At 33.1% G+C, this 17,131-nt stretch overlaps 2 protein-coding genes across 2 annotated transcripts in view; both read left to right on the top strand.

Moving 5' to 3' along the window:
- The first annotated feature begins 1,190 nt into the window (after positions 1-1,190).
- On the top strand, positions 1,191-14,779 carry LOC133185508 (uncharacterized). The gene is made up of 9 exons (XM_061320786.1): positions 1,191-1,288; positions 3,508-4,819; positions 5,050-5,135; positions 5,379-5,513; positions 5,862-6,098; positions 6,349-6,517; positions 9,404-9,548; positions 10,408-10,527; positions 11,959-14,779. The coding sequence occupies exons 1-9, from the start codon at positions 1,262-1,264 to the stop codon at positions 12,293-12,295; spliced, it is 2,568 nt and encodes an 855-aa protein (XP_061176770.1). The 5' UTR covers positions 1,191-1,261; the 3' UTR covers positions 12,296-14,779.
- A 1,730-nt stretch (positions 14,780-16,509) lies between these two features.
- The window catches only part of LOC133185507 (protein eva-1 homolog C-like), a 43,857-nt gene continuing 43,235 nt past the window's right edge, over positions 16,510-17,131 (top strand). The window contains exon 1 of the mRNA XM_061320783.1: positions 16,510-16,833. Within this exon, the coding sequence (XP_061176767.1) occupies positions 16,752-16,833 (82 nt within the window). The 5' untranslated portion in view covers positions 16,510-16,751. The remainder of the gene's footprint in view (positions 16,834-17,131) is intronic.

Genomic DNA, 17,131 nt, shown 5'->3' with positions numbered 1-17,131 from the left:
TGGGTAAAAAGGGATTCATGTTTGTTGAATTGAAGAGCTACCTTTTCTTTTAAAGAGAAATAATAAAATATTCACAAAACGCCCAAATTCAGTTGTGTTGCAGACTTTGAAAAAACGACCACTAGATTTCATTCCTAATAATGAAGAAAACATTTTCTGTGTGTAATCTCAGTTGAAAAGAATATTTGGATGAAAGATATTGATAAACATTGATCGAAATTCTACCCTGCATACAATATAATACAAATCAGATTTAACATAAATCACTGCATCGATCCTCACAGTGTCAAGGTTTTGTGATTTCGGAACTGAGCACAAAACCTTGACATAATGTGAGGATGAAATCACTGTAACATTCAAAAAAAAAAAAAGATAATTATTTAGTCCTAGAAAACAATTCATAGCATTCTGAAATCGTGAAAAATTAAATAATTGGCATCATTGATAACTTTGAATTATTTGCATGTATTAAAGGAAGACAGATGTGATAACGTAGGTCACCAAAAAAAAAAATAAATAAATAAAATTTTAAATTCTGTAGACTATGCTGGATTTTAATTTTCTAATTTGTTGTATTTGAAGAAGACACTCTGAACATACATATTTTTCTTCCAAAAGAATGTATTTTCAACAAAAAATTATATGATATTAACATTAAGGAAAGCATCAGAGGTTAAAGAGTTTCATATGGCAATAAAATTTTTTAACACATTTGTGCCAGTAAGATGTATTACAAATTTTCATTTCATTAACTAGTACTACTCCGGTAACTGCTTTTTAATGCAGTATTTTTCATATTTATTTCTGCAATATAAATTGATGAAATATATTGGCTAAGATTAAAATTTGTACAACAAAGATACAATTTTCCATTCATGCTGTCAGTTTGTGACACGAGTTTTCTGAGCATTTCTTGATACTTTTTTATTCAAAATCCATCACACAGCTGTTACAATGATATATTCCAGAGCGATTTAAAATCAAACAATTTAATTTGTTCTCTTTTTTTGTGACAAGAAAATTTAAGATTGACTCAACATAACTAAAATTGGGTGGAAAATTTGGTGGAATCTTTTAAAAATATCTAATGAACCACTAAGCCTGAAAAAATTAAACTTATATATAACCGGCTATTTATGTTCTGTTTCGCAACTGTTTGGTTTTGTGTTTTATATTTAAAGAAATTTAGCGCCATCTAGCAGAAAACTTTACAACCGGAACTAGCGAAGTCAATAATATTTACTACTCTGCATTTTTTTTCATGCGAAGTGGGTTACAAGATTTGAAGGTGAGATTTGTGTTAATATATCGTGAAGTTCAAAGAATGTATATTTTTGCATTTGTAGTGATGCACTGGAATCAAATAAAGTCGTTCTCATAAAACTGATGAAACGATATGTGGTGTGGCATGGCCGGGTGCATACATGATACAGAAAATTGCCAAATATGCCTACTTTAATACATTTTATGAATAAGTTTTATGTGTTAAGGGCATAACTTTTTTCATTTAATATTATTTGTAAGAAGTAGTTTGAAACACAACCTAAATTTTGACTGCATGGACAACAAATTGATCAGCTCATTCTTAAATGTTGTTTTCACATTTCTTGTGTTAAGATCGAACCCTCCCTAAACTGCACACTATAGACTGTAGGGCTAGGACGATGTATCGAGATATCGATAATATCGATTTTGTGAGGACGATACACATCGATACGTATGTAGAAATCTCGTAATAGCACAAAAAAGTACTAATTATGTTTCTTTGTTTACTTAACATGCTTAACATTTTGGGTTTAATATATAAAATAAATATGATAAATATAAATATGAAACACATGATAATTAACACCACTATGTAGAATAACTTTGTTTTACAACAGATATACAGCCTCTTTGAATAAATTAATTTATTCTTATCTGTGAAGAAATGTTTTGTTCATTTCAACATGTTCAATACAAAAAGAAGATTTATAACCAATTTCAAATATTGTGATACATATTGAATCTTGGCTTAAATATTGTGATACATATCGATATAGACAAAGTTGTATCATCCCAGCCCTACTAAAGAGTAGTTAAGATAATCTGTGTCTCATGAGAAATATATGCTTTTTTTGCCGTAGAACACATTCAACCTTGTCAGATGCCGGTCACCCAGAGTCCATTCATTCATATTCGCCCAAGGTCTTTTGGTCCTAATTTTATGTTGATTGACTTATGTAGATCATGATTTACAAAGATTGTATTGAATTTTGTATCTTTCTGTATGAAATAAAATTCATTACATTCATACGTTAAGTATGGATGAAAAAATTGCATGCAGAAATTCATAAATAAATGAAAATCTGCAGAGTATTACATGTACTCAATTTGCAATCAATCCAAGCATTTTTAACATTTCAATAGGCCAAGATAAATTAATTGAATACTTTATTAGCATGTATTTTCCCCACACAAACATAAAACAACAGCGATTTCTGTTCATTGATACTTTATTGTCTTTGAACATTTTTCCTCAGGTTAAATGTCAGGTACCCTTTGTTGAAAATTGAATAGGGTATGCTCAGTATTTACTCCTTTAAAAAATATGATTTTCTCAATGTCTGAATAACATTTTACTTTAGTGTATAAAGGGTCCTTACAGAAGGGGGGAGTCAGCTGCAACATCAGAGACATAAAAGAGATTTGTAATTTTTCAAAATTGATTTCTCACCGACCCTATTGTTTACATTTTTTTAAATTCACTCTTTGTAAATCACATAAATCTTTTAAAATTATCAAGGATAACAAAGTAGAATTATTTTATTCATATCAAAAATTTATTCAGAATGCTATATTTTTTGTAATTAATACAATAAAATGGTAGAAATCTGAAATAGCAACAGGTGACCTGTGTTCGGCCATATCTACAATATCATTGACCTCTTTGATTTGCCTAGGTTGCTTTTAATAATCAAAACTTTATCCTTCATACACTCTTGTAGTAAAAGAAATATATATTACATTAACTTTAGAACAAAGTACACAAGCAATGATGAGTAATTTTTTGGACTGTCAAATATTTTAGTTAATAGAGGGTATACCCATTAATGGTGGAGTTGCAAATCTCTCCTATTTATGTTTTTGGCAGAAAGCAACCTCAAATGATTCACAGAATATCAATAGCAGCACCCTTCATTAAGCCAAATTTTACAGATTTAAAAAAAAAAGTAGGTAAAAATTATCTTTCTAAGGGTTTATTTTAGACCAACTAGATACTTAAAAAAGTAGAACAATTAATTACTTGCCCTCAACTTAAAAATAGAGCTATAATGTGCACAAAATTGGCATGCAAATATTGTTATATTTTTTACAGTTTCTGAGTGAATAGATTCAGAGTATCTCAATAGAGCACCTCACATACTGTTTTATATCCCAGTTCATAGCCTCAGCCAAGTCAGTATTCCTTTATTTGTTTGGGGTTCTAACTTACAAGTTATCAATATTCTTTTCCTTTTTAATCAGGTACAGACAGTAAATGAAAAGGATGGATTCTCTATAATGAAGAGATCTCATGTTCCACCCGCATTAACACATCTAGTGGAAAACAACAGCTCTGAATCCCAGCAACAGACATCAACCCCAGGACAGTCAGGACTGCATATATCTGAAATAGAGCCATCTCAACTGATTCAAAATTCAAATGTAGAACAGAGTTCATCTTCTTCTCCACATCAACAACCAGAGGCAACAGCAGGGCCCAGTGGTGTGGTGGGAAGGGCAGAGAAAAGGAAGCATGAGGATTCAGAGGCAGAATCCTCACATGGACATAAAAAGCGTATAACAGGGATATCCCAAGACTTACCTAATCCAGTTTTGATTAACAGGAAACCTGTTTCTCAAAACAATGGTGGAAGAGTTGAAGCTGATGCCAAGGTGCCTCAGTTACAAAAATCTGTGGCATCTACCTCAAAAAACCCATTTGTTTTTAGTTCCCATGTTGTAGTACCAGAAACAAGGAAGGCAAAGAAATCCGTCCAGGGTTTTGGTCCCCAAGCAGCTCAAACAGCAGTTCAGCATGAAGCTAAAAAGCAGACTAAACCAGTTGCAAAATCTGCAACATCACATCAGTCGATAAACCAAACTAATGGTAACAGTCCTGGTGCAGGTGTAAGTACTCCTATAAATAGTGCTAGATATCAGAGAGAGTTAGTGGAGAGACTATCTCAGAGAACTGCGGGTACCTCCAGATCCAATACAAGAACTAGAACTGAGCGGCCACAGCCAACAAGAACAGTGACACGAGAAAACACAAGTGTTCAGCCTCACCCAGACTTTGTATTACACCAACAGCAGAGAGAGAGAACTTCATCAGCAAGAAATGTTAGAGGGCAATTAACAAGAACTCAATCTGCTGAGCATATGAGAAGTTTGACACCACCCGAGACTGTAAGAAGTGCATATAGTCGTCAGAGATCCTTACTAACCAATCATGAAAACTCTCCCTTGTTGTCTCACCAGCCAGCAGCGGGATGTTCCTCCACTCTTCTTCAGTTGCCATCAGATGGTCTGTTTCCTCTTTATCCTTTAGGACAGCCTGATGATTCAACATTTAGATCTCCATTAGAGCTGTCCTCAACCATATCGCCATTTACACAAGAAGATATCTATTCTTACTCACCATTCCAGTCAGCTACAGAGACTGCATCATGTCAGGAAGGGTACTCCTCGTCAACTCCACCAAAAGTAAAGTCATCTCGATCCTCAGCGGAGGCTCAGTCAGGAAGTGTCCCTCCCTCCAATGTGGGGATTAAAAGGGCTGGGCCTTATCTTTTAGGTATGCTATATATTTAAAAAGAGACAGTGAGCAGTATATAATAATATTTTGAGCAATTCAAGGAGTGAATTTTTATTTTTAACAACAAAAATAGTAGTGTAAGAACTCATTTAGAATTTTAGAATTACATTTGTACTTGATATTATGAAGAAAAAAAATTATTACATGCTTGTATTATCTGAAATTTTTTAATGCACTGGACAATAAATCTGTTCTGTTTGATTTTATAGGTCCAAGATTGGGTTCCTCTCCAGTTAGAAGTATAGTACAGTGTCTGGCCAGAAAGGAAAAGACAGATGATTTCTATACTCTGAAGGTAGCAAACATTCAGGGTTTTTCTTTTATTAACATGTAGATGTGTACCGGTATACAGTAAATGTTACATGTTTTGCAAAGATTTTAATATCTGACTCACTACTCCAAGTTCTTTCTCTTTTATAATTTTTTGTTAATCAATTGTCCATTTATGATCTTTTGTTTAGCAATTATCCAGTGTTTTTATCAGCACAGAAATTGAAGTGAGAAAATGAGTAGTGTAAATTTTTCTTGTATTTTGTAGATTCTGACATTAGAGAAATCAGGAAGAGAAACCCAGGATGGAAAACAGGGCAAGATGTTACTGCACACTGAGTACTCACTGCTAAGTCTGCTAAAGGATCAGGAGGGAGTGGTTCATCATCACGGACTGTTCAAGGTAAGACCAAGGAGTGGATCTAGGATTTTATATGGAGACTAAACAACAGCTGGTGGAGTACGCAACCCTCATTTCTAGTAATCACTTAAGTGGTAAGAAAATAAAGTTCATCACAGTAGACAGTGCTGGTGAAGACAGGTCAAGAGAGAGTATAAGACTCAGACAAAGATTTCCTTTTTCAAAAAAACAAAACAAAAAAAAAAACAACTTGAAAAGAACAATTTTGTTACACATTGAAATTATATTGAATTTTCTTCTCAAGCAGGGCAAAAGTAGTTCAGGTGAGTGTTGTTGCTAATGGGCCTCTTGCTTATCTTAGTGTAATGGTACTTTCTTCTTTTCAAACAGGATGAAGCATGGGAAGAGCGAGACACGTTAGATCAGTGGGGTCATGTGGAATTCACCGGTCAGAAAATCACCCGTCTTTGTCTGGTCCTGGACTGTTTAACTCCTCATGATTTCAGCAATAAGAACGTAGATCTTATCAACTTACAGCATTATGTCATCAAGGAGAAAAAACTGTCCGAGAAGGAGGCCATTGTTATCTTTTATGATATTGTTCGCATTGTGGAAAGTCTTCATAAGGTATGATACATCCTGAGAAAACTGAGAACCATGCTGTTGTGTATAAATGTATGATTAGTTTTAAATGTGTATGAAATAAGTCTAGTCACATGTGGGTAAAAATATTATATTGGTTCATTTACCAAATGAAGTGGATTAGTATCACATTTTAATTGAAAATTGATGAAATTTCCTTAAAGAAAAGAGCATTTAAAAAGAATAAACATTCTTTGGGGAAAATTTGTGATAGAATTGTCTTTTTGTTTTACAGAAAAATATTGTTCACAGAGACTTGAAGCTTGGTAATATGATGTTAAACAAGAGGTCAAGAAGAATTACAATCACAAACTTCTGTCTGGGGAAACATTTAGTGTCAGAGAAAGACTACCTTAAAGACCAGAGGGGAAGCCCTGCCTACATCAGTCCAGATGTTCTCAGTGGTAATTCTCTTAGTCAGTACTTAGTGGTCCTTTTCTTACCTTGGTACCTGAATGGTGTAAGATGTCCTCTTAGTAGTCTAACCTACTGAGATGAAAAAATGCAATAAGAACATGTGCTGTATGTGATGCTAGTTCTCCAACATTGAACTAAGTTCACATGAATATTATCAGATTGATGCTTTTGATTGGCTGTTTTATTGATTTGAATTATCAACTTGATGATTCTGATTGGCTATTTGTTGAGTTGGTATGTATTGATTAGCTTTTATTAGCTCTTCTGAGCCAAAGGCTCAAAGAGCTAATGCTATGGCCATTTGTGCGGTGTGCGTAAACTTTTTAGAATATGGGCCATAACTCAAGAACCCCTTGGCCAATTATTGTCAAATTTGTCACAGGGTATCCTTGGCCCAAGGGCTCCCTTTTATACTAAAACTGGGGTTGTGACCCTTTAACAAGGGGAGATAATTAGGAAAATAGAAACAAAAGTACTGGTTGCTAAAAAATCTTCTTCTCAAGAACCACTGGGCAGATTATCACCAAACTTACAGAAAAGGATGAAGATATGTTGTAGATTAAAATTTGCACGGGGATTTACCCTGGGGCAAAGGGCATGGTCTCAAGGTCACTTCAAAGTTGACCAAAAATTACATTTTATTAAAATGTTGATATTTTGCTGACTATAAGGACTAGGATCATCAAATCTTGTCAGTTGGTGCATCTAAGGGCCTATATCATGTTGACTCAAAAGTAGGTCACGGTGACCTACTTTTTAAATTTTGCGGCCATTCTTTTTCAAAATGATTTAGAGGCATATTTTGAACAATTTAAGGCCTATGATCATCAAACTTTGTCAGTTGATGCATCTTGGGTCCTCAAAGTACGTCAACTAAAAAGTAGGTCACCTTGACCTACTTTTTGAATTTTATGGCTAATCTTTTTTAAAACAATTAAGGTCATTAATTCGAATACGGGGAGGCTTAGAATCATTAAATCTTGTAAGATGATGCATCTTGGGGCCATAAAACATATTTATTAAAAAGTAGGTCACAGTGACCTACTTTTTGAACTTTGCAGACATTCGATTTCAAAGCGTTTTAGAGGCATAATTTGGACATTTTAAGTCCTATGATCATAAAACTTTGTAAGTTGATGCATCTTGGGTCCTCAAAAAAGGTCAACTGAAAAGTAGGTCACCGTGACCTACTTTTCAATTTATATGACTATAATTTAATATTTCAGGTACTAATTGGCTTAGAATCATCAAACTTTGTCAGTTGATGCATCTTGAGTGTTCGGAGTAGGTCGACTAAAAAGTAGGTCACAGTGACCTACTTTTGAAAATTTATGGCGTTAATTAAATATTTCGGGTACTAATTGGCTTAGAATCATCAAACTTTGTCAGTTGATGTGTCATGGGACTTCGGAGTAGGTCGACTAAAAAGTAGGTCACTGTGACCTACTTTCGGAAAATGTATGGCGTTAATAAAATATTTCGGGTACTAATTGGCTTAGAATCATAAAACTTTGTCAGTTTATGCATCATGGGTCCTCGGAGTACAACAACTGAAAAGTAGGTCACGGTGACCTACTTTTGAAAATTTATGAATATTTCGGGTACTAATTGGCTTAGAATCATTAAACTTTGTCAGTTGATGCGTCTTGGGTCCTCGGAGTACAACAACTGAAAAGTAGGTCAAGGTGACCTATTTTTGAAATTTTATGGCTGTATTTAATATTTTTCAGGAATTATTTGGCTTAAAATCGTCAAAATTTGTCAGTTGATGCATCTTTGGTCCTCGGAGTAGGTTGACTGAAAAGTAGGTCACCGTGACCTACTTTTGAAAATTTATGGCGTTAATTAAATATTTCGGGTACTAATTGGCTTAGAATCATCAAACTTTGTCAGTTGATGCATCTTGGGTCTTCAGAGTAGGTCGACTAAAAAGTAGGTCACAGTGACCTACTTTTGAAAATTTATGGCTTTAATTAAATATTTCGGGTACTAATTGGCTTAGAATCATCAAACTTTGTTAGTTGATGCATCATGGGTCTTCAGAGTAGGTCGACTAAAAAGTAGGTCACTGTGACCTACTTTCGGAAAATTTATGGCTTTAATAAAATATTTCGGGTACTAATTGGCTTAGAATCATTAAACTTTGTCAGTTGATGCGTCTTGGGTCCTCGAAGTACAACAACTGGAAAGTAGGTCACGGTGACCTACTTTTGAAATTTTATTACTGTATTTAATATTTTCAGGAATTATTTGGCTTATATTCGTCAAAATTTGTCAGTTGATGCATCTTTGGTCCTCGGAGTAGGTTGACTGAAAAGTAGGTCACCGTGACCTACTTTTGAAAATTTATGGCTGTAATTAAATATTTTTGGTACTTATTGGCTAGAATCATCAAACTTTGTCAGTCGATGTATCTTTGGTCCTCGGAGTACAGCAACTGAAAAGTAGGTCATGGTGACCTACTTTTGAAAATTTATGGCTTTAATTAAATATTACAGGTACTAATTGGCTTAGAATCATCAAACTTTGTCAGTTGATGCATCTTGGGTCCTTGGAGTAAGTCACTTTGACCTACTTATAAAATTTTATGGTTATAATTTTAAAAAATATTTTAGGTATTAATTGGCTTAGAATCATGAAACTTAGTTGATGGGTCCTCAGAGAATGACAAGTGATAAGTAGGTCACCATGACCAACTCTCAGGTACTAATTGGCTTAGAATCATCTTGGGTTCTCAGAGTGTGAATTGGAATTTCAAGGGTTTATCTAAATATACAGGATATTTCGAGGCTTCAAATAGAAGTGATAGGTTGTACAGTTTATCAGAAGAGCGATTCAAGGCCCATGGGCCTCTTGTTGATTTGTTTTTCTAGCTAAGCCATACCTTGGTAAGCCCAGTGACATGTGGGCATTAGGAGTGGTACTGTTTACAATGCTGTATGGACAGTTCCCTTTCTATGACGTGGTGCCACAAAAATTATTCTCCAAAATTAAAGCTGCAGAGTACAGCATTCCACAGTAAGTCAAACAGAAAGCAGTGCGAGATGTATCAAATAGCAATTTATATCAAAGTCCTCTAGATGATAAAAAAGCAGAGAGGTTTGAATTTGTGTATGAACATCTTACTGTGACATGTTTTTGTGGGGTCTAATTTTTCGTGGTTTGATGGAAAAAGGTCTGTACATGGGGACTTTATTTCCTGGTTTAAGAAGTGTTGAAATGTCATACATTTGAAATTTTACATCTCATGTTGGACATGAACTTGTGGATCTCTTCATACCACAAAACAACAAAAATTATACCCCCACGAAAATTAATGATTTAATAGTAAGCAATGAAATGCTAAATCTATGATGACACCATGACAATTTCAGTTTATGAACACTGTAATGCACATTTACCAGAGTTGACAAAGGAATTTGACAATATAGAGAGCATTGCTATAGTCTGTTTCTTTACAAATACAATGACTTTTAAACTATGCCGAAAGTTTTATACACTACAAATTAAGGAAAAAATGAAAGACATTACACTAAAAGTATGACTACTACTAACTGAAGAAGTATGAATATGTATTCCGGAAAGACTTTGGGTAGTTATAAACCACTGATATTTATCCAAAGCTACCTTTGAAAAAATGTGATAGATCTGTGTTAACAAAATTAAGGATCAGCGCACATCTATTGTATATTGAAACAGGTAGATACTGCAAATTCCCGATTCCTAGGGAAAAGCGTTTATGCTATTCATACTATTATGCTCTTCATGTAATGTAAATTGTTTATTAAAGAAGAAAAACATTTTGTTCTATACTGTTCAAAGTATGACCAATGTAGACACAAGTATACTGATATATTTTGTACTCTACAAATTTCAGGGATGAGCGAGTTTCCACAGACACCATCAGTATCATCAGGAAGTTACTGGTGCTGAATCCAGAGAGTCGATATACAGCCTCCCAAGTTCTGGTGGCTTTGACAGGGATAATAGATAAATGGTAAGAGACCTGTAAAATACTGTACAAAGGTTATATCGAGAGGGGGAGGGGAGTTTGACATTTTTTTTTCATTTTAGAAATTTGACAATTAGAAACTGATGTTCTGCTTGTATCTTGTACTTTAACAAGAATGAGAAAGTTAATAAGTGGAAACTTTGATAATTAATATGGTAGTCATTTTATCAATTTTGTCAGTTTCCACATTAATAACGTTTCTACATTTACACAGGGCTCGAAATAATTGATGGCCCGCTGGTCTAGGGCCAGTGAATTTTCAATCTGGGCTAGTACATTGTAGAAGGCATGTGCCCTTTGGGTCAGCATTTTTTTGTGCATAATAAAATTCATTCACAGTCGGGCTAGTTAACTTGACAGGGTTGTGTGTCCCAACTTCTACTGTTTCTTGTTTTGTTAAGCTGCACTTCTAAGTATCACAATATAAAAAAATGTTACTATTATTATTATGGTTTTGGGCCAGTCTTTTTAAAATCCACTGGACCAGTGGGACAGTGAAAGTACTAAGCTGACCAGTAAAAATTTAAGGTGATAACCCGAGTGACCAGTAAACAAAAATAATTATTTCTAGCCCTGTTACAGTACTGTAAATATGATCAGAGCTCATATTGAAACCATGGCATTTGAGAAAAGGTTGGGGTCCTGAAAGGGATCCAAAGTTTTACACAGAAATATATGGGGAAATATTTGAATTCTTTTTATCAAGAACTACAAGATTACTATTGTTGAATTTATATGCAAGCATCCTTTTGTAGTGAAGACTGTTCAAACCATGTCCTCATAGGAAGGGTTAGGACCATTGAAAGGAAATGTTTTAAAGAAAAATATTTTATAGAAGAATCTTCAAATACTACCCCCCCCCCCCCCCCCAGTTACATCTCCGATTTAGGAACTAAATGTACAGGGATATGCATTAAATTTGTAAACAAGTTTCCAGACCATGATCAGGGGATAGGAATGAGGCTAAGAAGGAGGTCCAAACCTTTATATGAACATATCTTGGTAAAGTCTTTAAGAATCTGTGTAAAAAGGAACAAGGCTTCTTATTTTCAAATTAGTACAGGGTATACAGACATGTTTTGTATGTAGTGTAGATAATTTTCTTAAATCATAGCTAATAGGGCTAGAGTGTGGTCTCAGTCGGGGAGTCAAAGTTTATATGGGAAAGTATTTGGGAAAAAAATTGAAACTCTTAAAAACAGCAGGACCACAAATGGCCAAATTTGCTAGCATCCCTATATCATGTAGATGTCCAAAAATAATGCTGCATCCTATTAAAATATTTAACGAAAAATTGTAGAAATTCAGTTTGAATGCATGTACCATTACTGGTATGTGTTATGAGTAGTAGTCTGTAAGAAAGAAAATTCAGAAACTGTGAGGATTGTTTAAGCTCTCAATTTTGAATTCTTAAAGGAAAGCGATGTCTTCAGAGTCAGGTCCACTGCAAGTAGTGCCAGAAATAGACATTGTCGAGGACAACCCAAAAGTTGATACAAAATGTGGTGACCAGTCTTCCACGCAAAAGACAGACACCGATTCCCTCCACAATAAAGCAGATGACACAGTGTCCAATCTGGGGTCTGTATCGTCAGATAGCCAAGAAATCAGCAAGCAATCCAAAGCGGTGCGCCATGGCAGGCGCCGCTCCTCTGTACAACCACCGGTCCAGAGAATGAATTACGATGCAGTCCCTCTAACAATGGCCGAGGTTGAAGCTCATCAGCAGATATTTAGTCAACAGAGGACCTAAATCTTCAGGAAGTTTAGAGATGCAGATACAGGTCAATTCTCATCCTTATTTAATAACTGAAATAGTCCAAAAATTGAATGTTTGCTTTACATTTAAGTATTATGACCAGTACCATTTAACCAGAAATTTTAGTGAGGAGTCAATTTTGGCATTTTTAGAGATGGTGTTGAGATCGCTAAAATTAAATATTGCTATTAATTTACTCTGCATTAAAGGTTACTAGGCATAAATTAGCTAAAAAATGTGCTTGCTATTACTGATTTTTTTTAGGACAAATGGCTTAATTTGCGTCTCCCTAAAAATTCCACTTATATGGTACTTTCTTGCTTAAATCATTCATTTTCTAAATGTTAAGTCTAATGCTGTGTTCAGTTAAATTTAAAAAATTTCACAGAAAAAAAAGATTTTATAATTCAGGATTCTTAAATTTTATATGATTTGAAGCTACATGTATGTAAAGGATAATATATGTGTTAAGACTGAATTTCAAGATGACTGCATGCATATATATTGAACAGATTTTTTTTTGTAATTTGTATTTCTTTTACTTTATGATGATATTTGTAGTAGATTTTTAATCTGTCTATATTGTGTTTTTTTGGCTGCATTTCATTTCTGGAATTTTTTGAAATTTTCAATTTTTCATTTCCGACATTTTCAAGTTTTCATTTCCGACATTTTCAGGTTTTCATCTCCGACATTTTTCAGGTAGTACTTTTTGGCAATGAAAGCAAGATTGAAGACTTCAATTATAAAGATTTTAAAGAATAAATCATAAATAAATCTTTGAAATCAAAATAAAGAGTTTTGCCTAGCTATCAATGAAGCGAAAATAAAAGATTTTTTTCTTTCCCTGAGGCACTTGTAAGTGTTGTGAACTTTCCCTCATCTCCTTTTCAAATGTTCAGTTTAAGTTTGAAATCAGATATGGTAGGATGGAAATTATAAGGCATATTTTTAAAATATGGTTGAAATAAAGTCTTTTAAAATTCCATTTCCACCTACTTGGTTAACATTAAATTGCCAGAGCGGTACCCTGCAAAAATTCCAGAAATGAAAAAAAATAAATGTCAGAAATGAAAATAAAAATTGTCGGAAATGAAATTAAAAAATGTCAAAAATTCTATGCAAAATTCCGCAAATGAAATGCAACGGTTTTTTTTTTTTTTTTTGGTTTTTTTTTTTAATGAAAGGGGTATTTCAGAAGTTTATGTACATTTACAGTGTATACCTGAGGAAATGTGGTATGCATTTAGAAGTTTAAATTTTTAAGAGTTTTGAAGATATACCTTTCATAAGAAAATTTTTAGTGACACAGACAGACAGATTAATGTTTGGGCTATCTGTATATTTTTACTTTCAAGGGCTTATTAAGAGCTGTATAGTGTAATAAAGAAAGTTGGTAAAAGAGTGCTAAAAATTAGTGCATATTTATTAATCACCAGTGAATTTTTGTTTAGATACATTTAGTAGTACATGTACATAGAATTTTAGATTTTAATCATGTTAAATCTCAGATATTTACATATAATTATTAAGAAAGGGCCAAATCCATCAAATTGACTGCAGTGTTCAAGTGTTATGTAGCATTGTTATATTAGCCATGAAGTCTCAAAAATTGAGATCTTAACATAGGGCAAAGTGTTTATTGTTGTTATTCATGTGAAACAGTTTATAATGTTTATATATGTGTGTGTATACAAAGAATTTACAAAGGTTGATAAAATACAGAGGTTGTAAAGATATCATTAATTTATTACCTGTTTTGTTTTATTTATTATATTGCATTTGTGCCAAATGTAAACACACATACAAGCATATACAATAGCACCAAATAGTTTATAAAAAACCAAATTTCCATTTGTGTTATTGATGATAAGTGAGATATATGTATCTGTTTCCTTGTCCGATCTCTGTGTAATTTTTACTTTCAATTCTTATTCTTTTTTTTTTTTCTATTTCCATGACATCATAGTCCAAAGACCTCTACATCTCTCACTGTTTACAATCACTTAATTTTTTTTTATTTCTAGAAATATGGAGTTCTTAATTTCTGTGTATTCAATAGAGATTTTTTTTTTTTGAACTGAACAAAAATTTTTGAATATTTAAGGATATCTCTTGTTTTTTAAAAGCTAACTAGTGCTTCAGTAAGTGAACCCTGCTGTACTCTAAATTAAATTTTTAAAATTATCTATGTAGCATGTTGGACAAATAAGATGCATGTGTTATGTAAATTAGTTAATCAGAATACACTGTAGATTTCCAGTTATTATAACTTATTAATTATGAAACACATTTGCATGGTATCCTTTTTTTAAGTTGGAGAATACAGTTTATGATCAAAGTGATCTGTTGATCATAGAAATACATGTACTGCTCTTGTTACATTTTGATTTGTACATGTATTTATGTAATCACTGTATTATTACAATTACTTAATTATTTTGGTCCATGCAAGTCAATAAATTTTGTTTTTATGTCCATTGTTTTCCTTTTTTCAGTTTGTATTTTATATGAACCATATACATCCTTAAAACACAATGAGAACTTGGAAAAATAGCAATTGTTTGCTTGAAAAATGTGTTCAGTAACACAGATACTCAATATTATATATTTATTAAGGGTTTTTTTTTGGGGGGGGGAGGATTTACAAAACTGATTTCTTTGATTTTTTTTTTTTTTGGCCAAAGGCTTATGTGAGCTTTATGAGAAACATTTATCCAGCAAAAGTTTGTATGTATGAGTACAGAATGTGTATGATACGTGTTTGTACAGATGTGTATTGCATTAAATTCTCAATTTTGACTTCAGATCCACCAGGTTAATTTATACCAAACTTGTCAAAGAGAACCCTTTAGAAACAGAAATTCAGTTTTGTTCAAATGTAAATTTAAACAACATGCAATCAATCAATCAAAATGGAGATAATAAATAGTGAAAAAGGGGTGGGTTTTATAAGAATCTTCTCAAGAACCACTGGAGAAGATATAAGAAGCTAACTGTGTAGTCTTAGATTTATCATTCATTGTGTCATTTTACATAAGAATATATGGGAAAAAGTCTAGAATGAAAGGACCACAATTGAAATTACATGCAAGCATCCACTTAAAAAGATTTTGAAATAACATGTGTATAACCATTCAAAATATATAGATGTTTTGGGAGGAAAAAATCTCCAAATTTCCTTTACTAGATTTAAAATAACTTTAATGATTTAAAGATTTTTCCATTTTTTAACTGTTTCTTGTACATTCTTAAAACTGTGATCTCCTGATATAATCCAGGGTCCTTTGAACAAAACTAATGAACTTAAATTGTAACATTTGTAGATATTCAATTATATCTAATACTTTACATTTAAAAATTCATACAGATTGGAGAACACAGTGTTAAATAAAGCTGTTTACGATATATTTGTACTTCCTTACTTATTTTATGAATGGGATTAAATATTTCTGTGTTTGAATGGAAACAGTACACTGTTTAATGCATGGTCATCAACCATGGCAAAATGGTCTAATTGGGCAGAAAGAAAATATGTACTATTAAGAGGGGCAAGAGATTAAGGGTTAGACTAGAACCTCTGTTCCTTTGTTTATATAAAGCGAGAAGACTCTTTGGATGCTCAGCCATGCAAGTTCTAGAAAGGTTTTGAGCATGAACAAAAGCTTGCTCTCTGACAATTGTTTCTTTGTCCAAGATTACTAATGAGTAAATTTTAACCTCAATGTGCTCAAAAATGTATGTGCCCTAATTTACAGAGATTCTCTGTCCCTCTCTCTCTCAAAATTTATATATTCATTATGATGTCCCTCATCTTTCAGTTGCATATATATATATATATTTTACCTAGTTTTGTTTATTTTGCTTTTTGTAACAGTCTCGTTTTTATTGTGGGAAGTATCATAACCATAAGCACTTGTTTCGGTAATAATTTTTTTAACCCATAGTATAATAATAACATAATAATTTCTTGTGTTATTGCAATACTATGGGTTAAAAAAATTATTACCGAAAAAGTGCCTAATAACCCCTCTCTACAATACTTCAGAATGTATGCTGTACTTTCTCACGATACTTTAATTCATTATCTACATAGTTTGTAAAGTTTTAATTCGTTGTTTTGAAGTTTTCAAGATTCGGATGCCACGCCCCCTTGCAATGACCACACGTGGTTGGCTGTGACGTCACGATGTCAGTTTCGCCAAACTCGTACACAAGTGCACATGTTTGTGATATAGAGCAGTGAAGTGATAACGAAATGGATTAATTAAAGAATAACAAATGTGTGACAAGTCAAGAAAATGATCTTCAAGCCCCCTTAATATTATTTGGAGTTCAATATGAGTGGATATTTCATTTTTCCGTGGAATATAAATTTACCTGTGAAAACAATTGATTTTGTTGACAAAGTGTCTTGTACGGGGCCCCTTTCCGCAGTGGACGGGTAAACATGACCCCGTTACATTGGAATTTTTACTCAGTATTTTTCATTCTGTGTATACAACTCCTGAAAAACGCTTTATGTAACTCAGGTAAGAAGATGCACACCTGATAGCCACTTCAATAAAAGAGAGAGAGAAAAAATGTATATTTGTATAGTTTTGGTGCAAGAGTCCATAGTTTTCTATTTTTCCATAGATAATCATGAATGGATAGTACAATATTACATTGAAATAAGTAAAAAATTAAATATTACGATAAAATAAAAAGTACGTTACTTGATCACATACAGGTGCTTGCAAACTTTTTTTTACAACACCGGTCCTAAGAATGTGCTCAAACAGTCACAGTCTCTTTAAAAGTTGACACCTTTTTTATGGACACAGTCTT

Source organism: Saccostrea echinata, unplaced genomic scaffold (genome assembly GCF_033153115.1).
Source record: "Saccostrea echinata isolate AGI-Se365-2 ecotype Australia unplaced genomic scaffold, CSIRO_AGI_Sech_v1 ptg000012l, whole genome shotgun sequence".
NCBI classification, from domain to species: domain Eukaryota; kingdom Metazoa; phylum Mollusca; class Bivalvia; order Ostreida; family Ostreidae; genus Saccostrea; species Saccostrea echinata.
The sequence above is the reverse complement of the archived record's forward strand: the minus strand, read 5'-3'. Positions and strand labels throughout refer to the sequence as shown.